At 52.6% G+C, this 15,415-nt stretch overlaps 3 protein-coding genes across 3 annotated transcripts; 2 read left to right on the forward strand and 1 right to left on the reverse strand.

Moving 5' to 3' along the window:
* Positions 1 to 419: 419 nt before the first annotated feature.
* COCSUDRAFT_31870 (hypothetical protein) lies at positions 420 to 1,776 on the forward strand. Its single transcript, XM_005642593.1, has 2 exons — positions 420 to 627; positions 778 to 1,776. The coding sequence occupies exons 1-2, from the start codon at positions 437 to 439 to the stop codon at positions 1,571 to 1,573; spliced, it is 987 nt and encodes a 328-aa protein (XP_005642650.1). The 5' UTR covers positions 420 to 436; the 3' UTR covers positions 1,574 to 1,776.
* Positions 1,777 to 3,744: 1,968 nt separating this feature from the next.
* On the reverse strand, positions 3,745 to 14,726 carry COCSUDRAFT_68420 (kinase-like protein; the record flags this gene model as incomplete). The annotated part of the gene is made up of 18 exons (XM_005642594.1): positions 3,745 to 4,362; positions 4,612 to 4,761; positions 5,672 to 5,769; positions 6,193 to 6,409; positions 6,777 to 6,891; positions 7,159 to 7,326; positions 7,657 to 7,756; positions 8,194 to 8,248; positions 8,921 to 9,105; positions 9,776 to 10,051; positions 10,205 to 10,510; positions 11,063 to 11,181; positions 11,716 to 11,916; positions 12,190 to 12,268; positions 12,494 to 12,639; positions 13,128 to 13,251; positions 14,124 to 14,221; positions 14,519 to 14,726. The coding sequence occupies 18 exons, from the start codon at positions 14,724 to 14,726 to the stop codon at positions 4,074 to 4,076; spliced, it is 2,934 nt and encodes a 977-aa protein (XP_005642651.1). The 3' UTR covers positions 3,745 to 4,073.
* A 181-nt stretch (positions 14,727 to 14,907) lies between these two features.
* COCSUDRAFT_60595 (hypothetical protein) lies at positions 14,908 to 15,405 on the forward strand (the record flags this gene model as incomplete). The annotated part of the gene is made up of 2 exons (XM_005642595.1): positions 14,908 to 15,113; positions 15,258 to 15,405. 2 exons carry the CDS (start codon positions 14,908 to 14,910, stop codon positions 15,403 to 15,405), a joined length of 354 nt encoding a protein of 117 aa, XP_005642652.1.
* Positions 15,406 to 15,415: the final 10 nt, after the last annotated feature.

The raw sequence follows: 15,415 nt of genomic DNA on the forward strand, positions 1-15,415 counted from the left end.
GAATCACGGAATTCAACTGTAAATGCCTGGTGGGTAATTCATCACAGAGGCTATTGGGCATCATGATCGTGATCACATCAATCGTTATTGCACACAAAATTCATATCCCAGCTTACATAGTATGTCACAAGCATGCGTATAATGTCAAGCAAACATTGACTCCCAAGGCAGCCATGATGTTCAGCCCCACAGCTAAGCACTTTCATCCTAAGGCTCGTATGATTCCTTAGCATGCCACCACCGTGGCACCACGGCTACCCAGGCCCTCAAAATCCACCGTGGATTTTCACTGACTGTTTATATGCATGGCTGCGCCGTGGGATTCAGAGTAGATACACTATCGCCCCATCCCTCAGGGAGATAGGCTATTTCCCACCTTACGTTATATACACTTCCTCGGAACTTTCATCGCTTGAATGCCCATGAATCATGGGCCATGATGAGTGTAGAAAGTGCCAATGGCCAACAATCTAACACTCTACTATTTATACAGTGGCCTACGCCACCAGCTGAATCACAACTTTCTGCCGTGTTTACCGATATGGGGTTGCTCGGCGTGCTGGCTTTGGCAGCCATACTATTCAGCAGTCAATCGTGTATCGTTTCAGCTGGACTTGGCAAGAACAGGTTTGCTCAAAAAATTCTGCATCTGCTTCTAAAGCGAAAGCAGGTTGTGTCTTTCCTAGCTCGTGACCCTCCTGAACCACCGACGTGACCTCCTGCTTATATGTAGCTGGCACGAGAAATTTTGTGACTGTGTCGTGATCATATCTGCAGGTCTGGCAGCGACGAAATAGCAAAAGGACCTCAACGACACTCTCAGTGTTTCTCCAGCGTGCGAGTCGGTGGCTCGTCAGATGAGAACCCGTTGTGGACATTCTTTCAAACTCGAGACAGAGGTCCCGGTATCCACAAGTGGCTGCAATACTTCGATGTTTACCATAGATACTTTTCCAGATTTATTGACACTGAAGTTCACTTGCTCGAAATCGGAGTACAGAGTGGCGGCTCCTTGGACATGTGGCGCCACTACTTTGGCGATAGATTGCGCATATACGGTGTCGACATAAATCCTTACACAAAGGCACTCTTTGAAGATCTCCCCGGTACACAAATTTTTATTGGAGACCAGGAGAATCGTACCTTTTGGGCAGAAGTGAAATCAAGGGTACCCCGCATAGACATTGTGTTGGATGACGGCGGGCATACCTATCAGCAGCAGCTTGTCACTTTTGAAGAACTCTATGATTTTGTCAGTGACAATGGCGTGTACATGATAGAGGATGTGACGACCACCGGTCCTGGCACATATGTCGGATACGCTCAACAACACATTTCGGACATATACGGCCACTACACAGGCTCCGCTGCAAAATTCACTACCACGACTGTGAGTGTGGCATTTTATGATCAACAGGTCGTGTACGAGAAGGGTAGCCATCCTAGGCCACCCGAAGCAATCAAGAAGGGAAAGTTCTGGATGCCATACATCAGTTTGACCCATGCGGACGGCAGTGTTAGGGATGATCACCTTCAAAATTTTCAAGAGGAACTCAAGAACTCTTGGACCTGAAATACCCAGAGTTGTGGTCCATGAAAAAATGCCCGCGGTTCTTGAGGGATTCTCTGTGAGGGAATCGCGTATGTATGCACAAAAGCCAATGATTTCTATTCGAACACTGGATGTAGATGCAGCCGAATTGAGCATCCGTGACTTTTCTACTGGCTGAGTCGCCTGACGGTTTGCAAGCGCTTATTAATGCCACTGTTGGATTCTGTGACGCAACTGGACTGCTGATAAGTGCTGACAAATAAAAGTGCTAGTATTCTCACAGGTGTGGCCAGGTCCATTCCAATTGGGTGTGCTATGGACAGCCTCTTGAGTGGGTGGTGCAGATGAAGTACTTGGGCCTCATCTTCCAGGCCCAGCAAGGCATGCATGCTACTTACTTGGACTTGAACAGGAAAGTATGGGGCGCATGGGCGCTATTACAGCGATGATTTGGGCAGCTCCATTGTGCTGCTTCCATTGGGCTATTGTTAAAATTGTATAAGACCTGTGTGCCGCCTACTGGTCTGTATGGCTCAGAGGTCTGGGGCCCCTACCGCCTCAGTGCACCTCTGTCATCTGCTCGGGAATCGTTAGGGGTTTCACATTTACAGATTCTCAAGCAAATTGTTGGTGTTAGGTCTACTGTGGCCACAGCAATCTTGATGAAGATGATACTTGAATTCAGCCTTTTGAGAATGAGTCCTGGCTCCGTGCTGTCCGCTTTTGGAATGACCTACTTTCCCTTCCAGATGCAAATCTCCATAAGCGCATTGCCCTTGATGCCTGCCAGGCTGCTGTGACAAAGAATCTGAAGAATTGGGCTTGGTCTATCATCAAGGGTGTACGTAAATTAGGCTATGATCTTGTCATCAGTGCTTCAGAGTTGACTTATATTGATGTTGCTAAGTTTACTCAGGTTCTTGCTGACCGTGCCAATTCAGCATGGCAGGACCTTGATTACTGTCCCAGCCTGCCCTTCACACAAGTCTCGTCTGGTCATTTACATTGCGTGGTTTGCTCGACCAAGTGGCTGTGTTAGGAAACCTGTGTTGTCGCTCCCTTTGTCAGCAAGGTGTATCAGACAACTCCTGCGGTTTAGGATGGGCTGTCATGGATTGCCCAGGAATTCTTGGACCGGCACCCCCAGGGCTGACCGGGTTTGCACATTATGTGGACATGGCTCACTAGGAGATGACAAAAATTTTGTTTTTTGAGTGTCCTCACTTGTAGTACATCAGAGACAAGTATGCTGCTTTGTTTCAATGTACTACTATGAGGCAGTTCTTCTGGCAGGATGACATGCTTGGTGTTGCTAAATTTTTATCTGAATCTTTAGATTTCATGCTGGGCGCTGACTTTGATACCCAGAGTCAGGCATCAGATCAGCCTAGGTGGCTGGAATCGATGTAATTTGATTGACTGACTTCATTTCTTCCGGAAAGTTCGAGCAGTCCGAACACTATTCTCATGCTACGGAATCCGTCGCATGCCTGATTACTTTCCCTAGATCGATTCAGTTGATATATGTATTGGGTTTGCAGCTTTTAGAGGCTTTTGAATTTGGACTGTTACTTGTGCTGACACATCCGACCTGGAGCCATCGGCTGCTGTTGTGTAGTCTACTCACCTCCGTCCTCACATCCAAGATGTCTAAGACTCTGGCTTAAGTACGTATAAACTAATTCTGGCATATTTAAGTAGAAGACTACTTCACAATTCCATATCCTAAGGCAAAGTTTTTGACAAGCACCCACCCTTTTCCAGGGTCCAACTCTCCTCGGCGAAGATATACCAATCGCCGCAACAGCTATCCAGCGTAGATTCCCAAAGATAACAAGCCAACGTTGAAAGATCGCGCGCATTAATAATTACATTGCTTTCATGTTAAGGACGCAGTACAAAGACTGTGGCTGTGGAGCCAAAGACAAGTCTTGCATCGGATGTTCTAGCTAGTACGCATGAGGAGCCATTGTACGTTGGTGTACACCACAATGACAAAGAAAACTCAAACACATAAAATATAAACGCCACGTCAAGGACGCTCCCACGAGCCTCTTGAGACGGGATCGATATCGTCGTCGCCGGCTCTCCATTTGCATAAAATCTAGTGTTTCGCGTTGTTCGCGGCGTCCATGCAGTGGGCGAGGTATATATGTGACCTCGGCCTTCAGAAGATCGGGGCAGGCTTCAAAATAGCTGGAATGATTACATAAGAAAGGAGTTGGAGTCCATTGCCAATGGATGGTCGTCGCATTGCATTCCACCTGGCATTCTCAAATGCAAATGGAGCTACAAAAACAGGGGCTGGGGAGCTCGAAACGACTGCAAACTCAAAGAATGGAGTATCCCACTTCACATTTCAGTACTGTCACCCCAGATGCCACTATGCTGCGTTAAGTTTTGTCCCCAAAACCCAAGAGTGCCTTCCTATAGTTACCTCCCCCCTACTAAACAGCAGTCGATCTCCGCCCACGACCCAAAAGTACAGTAATATTTTGTTTATGTTTCAATATATATTGCATCACTGGCCGCCGCGCTTTGACGAGAGGTGCGCGGTGGCGTAGAGCGCAGCATCCTCCAGGCTCCGAGCGCCCTCGCTTGTGGTGCGCCGCGATTGCGGCGATGGCATGGTGCTGACGAAGCGCGGCGTCACCGCAGCCGGCGTGCTGCTCGCGCTGCGCTGCGCCGCGTCGGCCGGGCCGGCCACGGCGGCGGCTGCCGGACGCGCCGCCGGGGCGGCGGCCGTCGGGGGCCGGAAGAGGGCGCAGCCGAGCACCTGGCGCATCTGCCAGCGCTCCGATGCGTTGCGCCTGCACAGGCACCAGCACGCTCATTGAAACCGACATGGAATCAATGTGCTTTCGTACAGATCTAGAGCTTGCTTTGTGCTTAGAAACCGCTTCCCACTGTAGGAGCATTGCACATGTCGAGACCATGGACTTATTGGGCATCCTCAGCAACATGGAAATTTCCTCACACACACAGAAAAGAAGTGTAATAGAATGTTATGGCCGACATGAGACATGAGACGGCGTGCTTAGTGTTGCTCGGTGCAACACCTGAGAAGGCCAGAGATGAGCAGCCGCGCGTCAACGTTGTTAATGGCCGCGAGTGCTGGCGCGCGCGTTCCCTCCCAGGGCAGTGCTGCCTTGCCGGCCATCATAGCGGCAAAGTTGGAGGGGGACACGTCATTGCCAAACAGGGGACGCCTGCGCAGACATTGCAACGCGCCTGTTTAGGACATAGTTTTTGGACTCGTGCAACAAGGGGGTGAGAATGTTTAAGTCCTCAATACCCACCCCCTAATAGTGGGTGGGTGGGTCCCAGACGGTGGGTCAACTTTTGCCAAAATGTTTAGACCCACCAGGGGGTCAATGATGACTCATCGTGCCATTTAGTGAGTAATCAAGGGTCACGTGACCACCAAACAAGCCACAACAGGCAGCTTGTAGGGTGGTGGGTGGGTGGGTCTAGGGTCCCGGCCAACTTTGGGGTGTAAAACGTACACCCAATAAAATCTCACCCCCTTGTCATGCAAGAAATCCCACCGCCCGGACTTAGGGCGCTGCCGTGGACCGTACACAGCAAGATGCGCCACACGCTTGCACTCTTGTGAATCGTGCACTTGCACACCACCAAGCTGGTGGTGGAAATTCGACGGCCAGCAATGGCTTGTAGCAGCCAGCAATGAGACTTCAACCGCAGCACTGACAACACTGTCTGGTCATCTCTTGGTCACTGACCTGCTGACAGGACACAGGAGGACAGCTGCTCTGCAAAAACACCATCTGCCAGCGCTTGCTGGCAAGCCACAAGGAAAGTACAGCAGACTGTGCACTACCGTAGTGGTCACTCAAACCCCGCACCCCCATGGTGGTGCAGGGAACATTGGAATGCAACATTTAGGGGCCTTCCTGACATTTTTATCACCAGGGGCCTGCTCCATTGGATTGGGTATGTCAAGAGCTTTCCGACTCTGTCTCAAAATCGTCATATGGTTATATTTTGGGAAATAGAGTCTTAATATTCAACCCTTTTGGGTCGAAAACATTTATTTCCTGCGGGGTTTAGACCGGTCACTACAGTAATGCTTTATTGCTGAAGGATATAGGAGCTCACCCTGCAAAGATCTCATACGCGATGGCGCCCAGAGACCACATGTCGATGGCAAAGCTGGCTGGCAGTGACGCGGTCCGTTTTCCCGCCGCAGCAATAACCTGCTCACAAATTCGCGTGCATGAGGCGCATGCATCGCTCTGCTGACATGGCCTCAGCCTCACAGCAGAGCGGTTTTTGGCGCATCCGCTGCTGCATTGCCCTGTATGTGATCTCAGCTTCACCATGAGAACTCACAACCCCTGAGGCTGTCGTGCCGCGCGCGTCAGAGAGGCTGGGCCGGAGCGGCAAATGCCCCGGCCGGCGCATGAGGCATACCATCACTCGCGTGTGTGGTTCGGCGAATCAGTATCAGTGTGAACGCCACAAGTTGGCACCAATGCTACGGCTTCACACCCCAACAGGATCACCGCTTACAGAAACGTGCTTTCTAGCCAGGTAATTTGTCGCTCATGGCAACCGAGCTGGGGCCATGCAAGCACGGCCTTCAGCACGACCTTTGTATGCGCTGCAAGCGTGCGCACCTCGGGGGGAGCATAGCGCAGCGCGGGGGAAACGCGCGTGGCCTGCCCCGGCTCCGCCGCGCAGCCGAGGCCGGCAAGCTTCATGGCGTTGTCGCGCGCGTACCAGAGCACCGTGCCCGGGCCGAGCGCGCAGTGCGCGACGCCGGCAGAATGCAGGCCGGCCAGTGCTTTGACAACCATCGCCAGCACTGCGCGCTTCTGCACCTCGTCCGGATCCCTGCGCCGCACAATGAAAATTAAGGGTTGAGGGCTTTAATGCTATCCAAACCCGAAATATCAATATATACCCCGTCAGACGCTTATCATGACTTTGGTGCTCCAAATCATATCATTCTTTCTCATTATGATTGCACGTTGTTCGTGCTAGAGGCAAGGTGCGTCTGCAGACAAGCTGCATGTGAAGGCTGCCACATATGCTACTCCTTGATGGACTCGCCAGATCCAGGCAAGACCCAGGCAACCGTGGGCGCGGTGCTCAGTAGTGCAGTGACCGGTCAACACCCCGTTGCAGATCACCGCAATTTGTCCAAGTCGTGGTTTAGGGTAGAAGACACCCTTTAAAAAAAGGAGGTGCAGCGGCGCACCTGGCACGTTTGGATGGCCACTCTGCTAGAGTGTAGTCACCCGTGTCGGTGACTAAGCAGGGCGGCAGGTGCGGGGCCCCCGGGATGTCCCCCTTCCCAAACGCGTCCAGCAAAGCTGCGCGCAGGGCATAGACCTCCTTATGTGTCAAGGTCTCAAACCATTCCTCTATTGCAGAGTGACACTAGGACCCTGTCTGCTGCAGCTCGGACAGGATGGTAAGAAATGTGTGCCATGGTTGCGCAGTGTCCTTGACCCTTGTTGGACTCGCCAGATCCAAGCAAGACCGTATAAACTGTGGGCACGGTGCTCAGCAATGTGCCGCCCTTCGCCCTTCGCCGGTAGTAAAAAACTATAAAGAAGGTACAAACTAGGGAGTCTCACCTGGCACGTGCCTAGTCAGCCGATCCAGCAGGAGGCGTTCCCTGTCAAAGTCAGCCACATCCACATAGAAGTGGCACAGCGCCGCGCGGTTGGGAAAGCGTTTTTCCTGCGCAGCCGCCGTGATACTGGCCTGCCCGGCAACCACCCCCTGCTGCAGCACGTACTTGCCTGCGCGCACACATCAGCTCGCAACCGGGTTCAGAGGCACACATTTATTTGTGCTCTGAATTTTTAGGATTAACCCAAATTAACCCAAATTCGTAAATTCCTGAACATAAAAAGAAATAGGTTCACCAACAGCCTCACCGCAAACCCAGCAGTCTTTGAGGATCGAGCAAGATCCCAAAGCACAACCTCTTGATAAAAACGCACTATGACCTTTTCTGACTCAGGCAGACACTGCCACGCATGCCCACTCCCAGTAATATTCTGTCCCTGTCAGCCCTCCTTGACTAACCCTCAGGCCACCAACTCAGGTTCGAATTCAAAGTCAAGCACCTGCCAGGACGTTGCCGCGGTCGATGATGTCCTGCACTGCGTACTGCACGTTGGCCATGTTTTCTGCCTGCACTGGAGTCCCCTGTGGCGTGCGCATGACCTGCACAGAACATTTTGCTTTGAGTCCGCCCACCGACCCCTGAAGCATCCGGCCTACTGCCGCATCATTGTCTGTGAAATATGGGTACTTTTGCCGTCGTCGTCGTCCGGGAAAATAACCAGTCCCCATTCCTGAACCCTAATCCAAGCCCTAATCATGCATGCACACTTCAGCATTAACTCTAACGAACAGCGAAATCCACATCGGCGACGGATGTCTTTGAAGGTGTATCCCCCACAGAGCACATGCCGGCAAGCGCCTCAGCGCCCCCTTTAGAAAGCCGGGATGCCTATAGTAAAATTTAGGCCTAGATAATATTTAGGCATCTAACAATATAGGCTCCTGCTCAAAGACAGTGGGAATTGCAGCTTTGTGAACCTGTATTCACAGTTGCAGCTGCTTGACCTGACAAGGAGAAGCGAGCTTCTTGTGCGCACCTCAGCGCCGAGTATGCTGGATCCTGCGCTGCTGAGGAGGAGTGCCGAGTTGTGGCTGCGCGCAATCACACAACCAGCTCAACCGCTTGTCTTATTGATATGACACCCCTTTCCTGCCAAGAGGCAAGGTGCGTCGTGCAGACAAGCTGCAATCAAAGGCTGCCACAAACCTACCCCTTGTTGGATCCTTGTGGTCCGGACTCGCCAGATGAAGGCCTAATCAACCGTGGGCGCGGTGCTCGGTGTTCATACCGCACCCCGCCAGCCAGTGCCGTCATGTATACATGTATCTGAACTGTTAACATTTGGTACCCATGTCAAGATATTGGCAAACGCAGAGCCAATAGGGCCCATTGGAGTCTTCGGCAGGAAGTCTCCGATGGGAACCCTAACTTATAGGAAGAAGAATGAGGCCGCTGCATGGCTCACGCACTCGTGGTACGTATTGGGCTCCTGTCATTGATCAATGTTGTTGGTTTCATCTGATGGGTGGCCATGCATGCACTCTCCATCATGCAGTTCTCTCTATCCTATTCCTCAAGAACCGGGAGATACTACTCTACTCTACTCTACTCTACTCTACTCTACTCTACTCTACTCTACTCTACTCTACTCTACTCTGCTCTGTACCCTCTTGCAAGTACGAACAGGGGGTAGCGAAGACCCCCTGGTACAAACTCCCTTGCGTCAGACACACAGGAAAATCCTAGCCCGGTAACTCCCTCACCTGGTGGTGAGCAGGGGGTTCGCGAAGTGACGTGGCGAGGTACTCCCCCCGGCCCGGGGGGTCCCTGAGCCGGAGCCCAGCCTATCTAAGCTTTCCTGAGTGTCGCTCGCCATTCGCCGCAGCCGGCTGATGCCCGCGGATGAAATTGCCTCCAGGTCACCTGCTACCGGGCTTGACGGCTGCGCCTGCGCGCGTGCATCAAGCAGGGCTTGTTTTAGCCGGCTCCAATGTGGCTCTTACCAAGTACACAAGCGTTGTTTTGGCGTTCTGGCCACTTTTTGTTGGACACTTTGGGGCCACATATCGGCTTCTGGATGATATCTCAAGAGGTGCAGGAAGCCATGTTTCCCCCTTTTTAGGCTCCAAACCCCCAAAACCCTCATTTCTGCTGGAGAATATCTGTAAAGTCCTGTTTTCTGCCACTTTGGTGCCCTATCATATGTTCCTAAGGATCGTTTGGAGGCCACTTTGGCAACCGGCAGAATTTTTAATAAGAAACACTACCACCAAGCCAGGACAAAGCCACCACACACTGTGGGGAAAAATTCTATCACCCAGTAGTACCTGGTATTCAATAATAGGAATTTCCTATGCACTCCAATCACCTGAGAAACTTCAGAGACATCACTCTGCATTCTCTTAGAAGTCTAGAAACCTTCTTTTTGAGGTTTGCTGGCTCAGTTCTGCTGCGTGCGGCCGGCTGTGACACTGGAAAGATTGCAGGCGGGCAATTGAGACACGCAGAGAGTCTATTTTGTAGGCGCAAAATGGGAAGTTGCAATGCAGCACCGCGCTGCAGCAGGGACAGGGGAATGGAGTGTAAACGGTATAGGCATACAATAAGCATGCGCTCACCCGGGGGGTCCTGGGGGACTTGGAGCGGCCGGTGCTGATGCTGAGGCTGGAGTCCATCAGGTTGATGGGGTTAGTGACCACAGCGCTGTCTTTTGTATTTCCTGTCACCAGGGGGTTACTCATCGCTGCCTCCATGGCCACGTCAGCGGGCAGCGATGACATGATCGAGTGACGGCGCGAACCGCCGCAGGGAATGCGTCTGCCGTGGAACGTCTCGCTTACAGCGCGCGGCGGCGCGGCCGCGCGCGGATTGCCGGCCGGCTTCGCCCACGGCTTCTGCAGGTTGCGCAAAGGGAAAGTTTCAACTGAGCTCACAATTTGTGCCTGCGCTGTCCGCACTTGGGGTCCTTCTTGCTTGGTTGCTCCAAAAACTGCCACTAGGCCAGTTGCAGGCTACGGTCAGCGTTGCGAAAGGAAACGGGATGGCACCTGGGTGTCCGGGGCTTTGGGGGAGGAGAAGTCGGCGGCCGGGGGCTGGCTCGAGGGTGACTCTGCGGCCAGCCGGGACTGCATGGCGGCCAGCGCCTCGGCCGCGGTCCGCGGCGGCGTTCCCTTCTCGGCGTCCCCGGCCGCCTCCGTGCTGCTGACGTGGCCGCTGAGTAATCCGTCCCCGCCGCGCCTGCTGGGCTGCGAGAACGCGCGCGCCACCGGCTTCTGAGCGGCGCCGGCCCGGCCTCTGCCGGGAACGCCGGAGACGGCGCGGCCGATGCCGCGCAGCGCTGAGTCAGCGCGCACCTGCGCGCACATGAAAATGCGTGAGCTAGGGGTAATTTATGAAATAACTAGTTCAGGGTAGTCCAAGCACCCCTGCATGAGCGTGAGTCGCGGGGCTATGAGAAAGCATCAAATCCCCAGCAAAGACAACAACAAGCCTGGAAGTGAGCGAGTTCCAGAACCGGCAGTGCCAAGGGCACATGAGAATACACCGCACAAGGGATCTTGCTGCATGCAGGCACAGGCATGCAGCCTCACTCTGAAAGATCCTACATCAATCTGCATCAAGGCAAGCACCACTTAGTAAATTGGGGGTCTCAGTCTGATCTGCGCGCACATGATGCATGCATGACAGCGCACGGCAGGAGAATGCAGGAAATGCAGCAACAACACCAAGTGAAGCCCAGAATTGAGCAACAGGATTGCAGAGCCGCCAGTGCTGGGGCATAAGTGCATACACCGCACAATGAGTCTGCCAATATGCAGGCACAAGAAGATGGCCTCACTTTAAAGATTTGTCTGTCAATGTGCATGAAGTGTAAAGACAAAACGAAGCGGGAATCTCAGTCGGACCTCGCTCTCGGTGATGTACACGGGGGACGGCGGCGGCTGCCGGTTTGCAGCACGGCGGCGGCGTATGCAGCAGCACAGAACCGCTGCCAGACACAGTGCCAGCGCCGCGGCCGCACAGCCTGCGCACAGTCATCAAGAAAACCACATAGTCAGCACCAAAAATCCCGCACCACTCAAAATGCGCGAAATGTTTTTGGACCCGTTTTTGAGAGTCTCTCCTTCCTTGAGTTGATGTTTCATCATCACCAATGGGTTGGGCTCGGCGGGAGCTTTCCAAAACTGTTCATATACTGTTTTGGGGTTTGTATTCTGCAGTCTTAATTTCCGACCATTTTTCAAATTAATGAAAATATTTATGTGCAAAATATGGTGTTGACTGCGGTAGTCATTGTTCTGCATCACAGCAAGGAGGTTCCCGGCTCTGCGGCCATGGAAGCATGGAGTCTCGCTACCAAGCTTGCCACATTGCTGGGTGCACCCGCTTTCACAGTTTCCAATCGGCCCATCCTGGGATCTGAAGACAGTGTCCCTCTTCAAGACACTGCAATCTCTATTTGCTTTTTCCCACCCTGTACCATGCACCTGCCATTCCCTGCTCAAGCCCAATTGCCTCTGCGTTAACTTCGGCACACAGGATCCAAAAGTGGGATCACCTGCAACAATATAGGTTTTCTGCGTTGCCCCAAGACCGCTGCCCGGTGCTGACGCGGGCTGCCCGGCAGAGCTGACCCTACCACTGACTGGACTGCTGACTGGACCTCCGGCAGGCGCGGTGGGGGAAGAGGCAGACTCGGGAGCCTCTTGCACCGGCACGCCATTGACAGCCGACACGCGAGCGTCAGTGATCTCCAGCCCTGGAACAGCAGGGCATCAATTGAGTACGCAGCTTGCAAAACACAACGGTCATGCATGCTTGCAACCAGGGATGCAAGCAGTGGTGTAGAGCATGAAATCTGGATGCATTAATCGACCCTGCTGGACCTTTCTCGCTACATAGCAACCATATCTGCCCCGTCGGCCGTGCAAGCCCAACCTGAGGCCCCTACAGCTATCTCTAGCCAGGCAATTCTAACATACCTAAAAAACCATCAGCAAAGTCTGGCATGCAGACTACGAAAACCACTCACCGCGCGAGTGCAATGCCTGGAGCAGTGTGGTCCGCGGCAGAGCTGCCAGAGCATTCAGGCTCTTCATGACCGACTCCTCCTGTGGTGCAGCACATAAGATCTCTGGTTGGTATTTGGCCGTCTCATGTTACTGCTGGATGTTTTCACTCCATGTCACTCAGCCCAGCTGTGACACCGCCAGACTCTTCTCATGCCGGAGTCCCGGAGCCTTCTTACAGGAGATCAGAGCAAGAACGCTCGACTCTGAGGCTGAGGCATTGAGGCAAGACTAAGGCGAGGCTGACGGAGACGGGAGGTGACTCACCTGCCCTGGTGATGTCACGATGGCGGCGGTGACATCAGCGGTGCGCAGCGCTAGCAGCGTGCGGCGGCGGCCGCTGCCGGCCAGGCCCTGCGGCTGCGTGCCTCCGCGCTGTACTGCAGGCTGCGACAGAGCGATCTGGTCCGGCACTGCGCACCACAAGAACAGAACAATTTCAGCATTGTTCGACCAGTGCATCACAGCTCGAGCAGACTACAGATGAAAGTGCCGCAATTGAATACGGCGAATTGCAGTAATACTGGCAGTGATCCTGTGCAGCCACTTGCTTCTGTGATGCCTCTGTACATCCTCCAACCTGTCAGGGTTACCTGAATTCCACACGTGCATTTTATCACATGAAAGCTGTGTTGCATTGCATCATCACAAGCTGCTCACTGAGTGCGTACCCCACACCCTCCTAGCAGCGCACTTACGCGCACAGGCCATTCGCACCTCATTAAGGGAATGAGTGGCTTAAAAACAAAGTCAACATCTGCAAAATTGCCTCCTGGACTGGCTAGACTGCAGGTGTCTCTATTCAAACAGGGCTTCAGTCCTTTAGTGGAGACAGATTACTGCTGCAGCCTGCAACAGATCTGCCAATGATCTGTCATATACATCCAAAAGAGAAACTCACATACGCCCGGCAGCAGGTCAGCCAGTGCTCGTTTGAGAACGTCTGCTGCCTGCGGCTGGGACGCAAGCTGGTCCACCGTGGGACCTTGCAGCGCCAGCGTGAAATTCAGTGGCGGCCGCGCCTGCTGCAACCGCAAGCACAAGTTTTTCAAGATGCTGACAAGGCGTCGGGACTTTTTAACTAGGAGGGATGCAGCCTGGCCCTCTGGGTTACATTTAATGACCCTATATATAAATGAACCCTAAAAGGAACCCATGAAACCTGTAAAAGAACCCAGAGGAGCCCACCATAGCTGCATTCTACATACAGCTGGGTGGCAGGTATATTGCTCAAGTTCTCGGCAGATCAAGATTCAATCGCTGAGCCCACAGGCGTTAGGTCGACTCTAGAATGGTTCTCGCTGGAGTATCAGTCCTAGTGAGACTGTCGTGAAAAACATGTTCCCCAATGAAAAGCCTGGGCTGCTGTCGGCACCCCCCGCCCTCCAGCTGCCAAGACGGCTGCTTGTCCATTTGCATGGCTCTGAAGGGGTGCGTGAGGTCACCTTCCTTTTTCATGGCTTTAAGGTTTAAGGCTATATATACAAACATTCAGCCCTAAGGGTTGCGCAGAGACACCCAGAACCTCTCAGGGAGGATGAGCACTTGATGCCTTTGATAACGCCGCACGGCATAGAGAGGAGCAGCATGCATGCTTGATGCCCAGTGACATTTGCCCAAGCCGGGCCTGCCTTGTACACACCCCTGCTGTGCATGTTGTCGGTGGGTGACCCATCTAAAGGTCATCCGATTACTAACGTTGAGAGGATCCTACACACATGCCCTAGGCAGGGTCACCAGACCAGAGGACTTTCTTCAGGGTTAAATTTAGGGTTTCTTTTAGGGTTTTAGGGTGATATAGGTGAAACATAAAGTAAAATAATCCTTAAAGCATTGGAAGATCAGGGTCCCACTTCCTGCATGTAAGCTAATGTGGGAGTCCAGTCATTGGCCATACCTCTGGGGAGGTGGAGGGAGCGCCTCCGACCAGCTGCACTTCTGGGCTGGAAACCTGAGAGGGCGCCTGGACTGGGGGCAATGGCTCGACAGCAGATCCTGCAGGCGCCTGCAGAAAGGAAAATACGCCACTGCTTGTCAGGTGTGCAATCTTAGCATGCCAGTGAAAAGCAGGTTTTCTTCTAAGTGGCGTCCTGAAGCCAGTGTGGCAATTTACGAATATCGTGGCATTCTTACGCCCCCAGTTGATTGGGTCTTGCTTGGATCTCGCAAGTCCAACAAGGGGTAGGACCTGTGGCAGCCTTTATGTGTAGCTTGTCTGTAAGACGCACCTTGCCTTCTGGCAGGAAAGCGTGTAATTGTAGTAATAATAACTATTAAAATTTTGTAATGTACCGAGGGGAGGAAGGGTGCATGCCTGGGCAGGTGCGCTGGGTAGATCTGTGACGGGGGTGAATGGATAGGCCCACTCAGGCAGGGCAGGCCACGCGGCTGCGGCCGCTGGCGCGCCGACGGCGGAGGCCGGAGCCTCGGCTGCGCCGTTTACGGGCACCCCGTTGACGCTCGTGATAGCAACCCCTGACACGTCCAAGCCTGCGCACATTCCAACTTCAGCATCAATTAAAAACTCCGTAAAGTGCTATATTGTCAGCCGCTGGTCGTAAAGAGACCCGTTCCCCATGACAGATGCCTGCCATGCAATGTATCTCTCAGCCCCAGAGATTTATACAGCACATGCAAGAGGCTCTCTACAAAAGGGTTGATCGGTATTACATTTTTTATTGATGATTATAATTATAATTATAATTATAATTATTATTATTATTATTATTATTATTATTATTATTATTATTATTATTATTATTATTATTATTATTATTATTATTATTATTATTATTATTATTATTATTATTATTATTATTTTTTGTTACAGGTCGGCAGACCCAAAGCCAAAGGCCACAGGGCATACTCGCAGGGCGTCTGCAGCCACGTATGCGGGGCCTACAAAAATCTGCAGCCTGGTGTTGTTTCACCCACAAACCCTAAATCCAATTTTAAAAACCGTAAAACCCTCAATATATCCAAAATAAGGGCTGTGTCCCTGACATTTGAGTCGCGCACCTTTTCCTCGCAGCAGCAGCAGCAGCTGGTCGGCCGGCCTACGCGCTAGAGCCGCCACCTGCGTCGCAACAGCCGCCGCATTCGCCGCTCCGGGCAACACCTGTGCGCGCAACAACATGCTTGTTTCACCAATTGCAGTCCAATTTGGCGGTCCACTTTAGCGTTAATTGC

Source organism: Coccomyxa subellipsoidea (assembly GCF_000258705.1).
Source record: "Coccomyxa subellipsoidea C-169, whole genome shotgun sequence".
Taxonomy (NCBI): domain Eukaryota; kingdom Viridiplantae; phylum Chlorophyta; class Trebouxiophyceae; family Coccomyxaceae; genus Coccomyxa; species Coccomyxa subellipsoidea.

Excerpts from the sequence above, each read along its gene's own strand:
- COCSUDRAFT_31870 (XM_005642593.1), top strand. The coding sequence starts at position 437 with ATGATGAGTGTAGAAAGTGCCAATGGCCAACAATCTAACACTCTACTA. Across the intron at positions 628-777 it reads GCTGGACTTGGCAAGAACAG|GTCTGGCAGCGACGAAATAG; the intron begins GTTTGCTCAAAA and ends TCATATCTGCAG.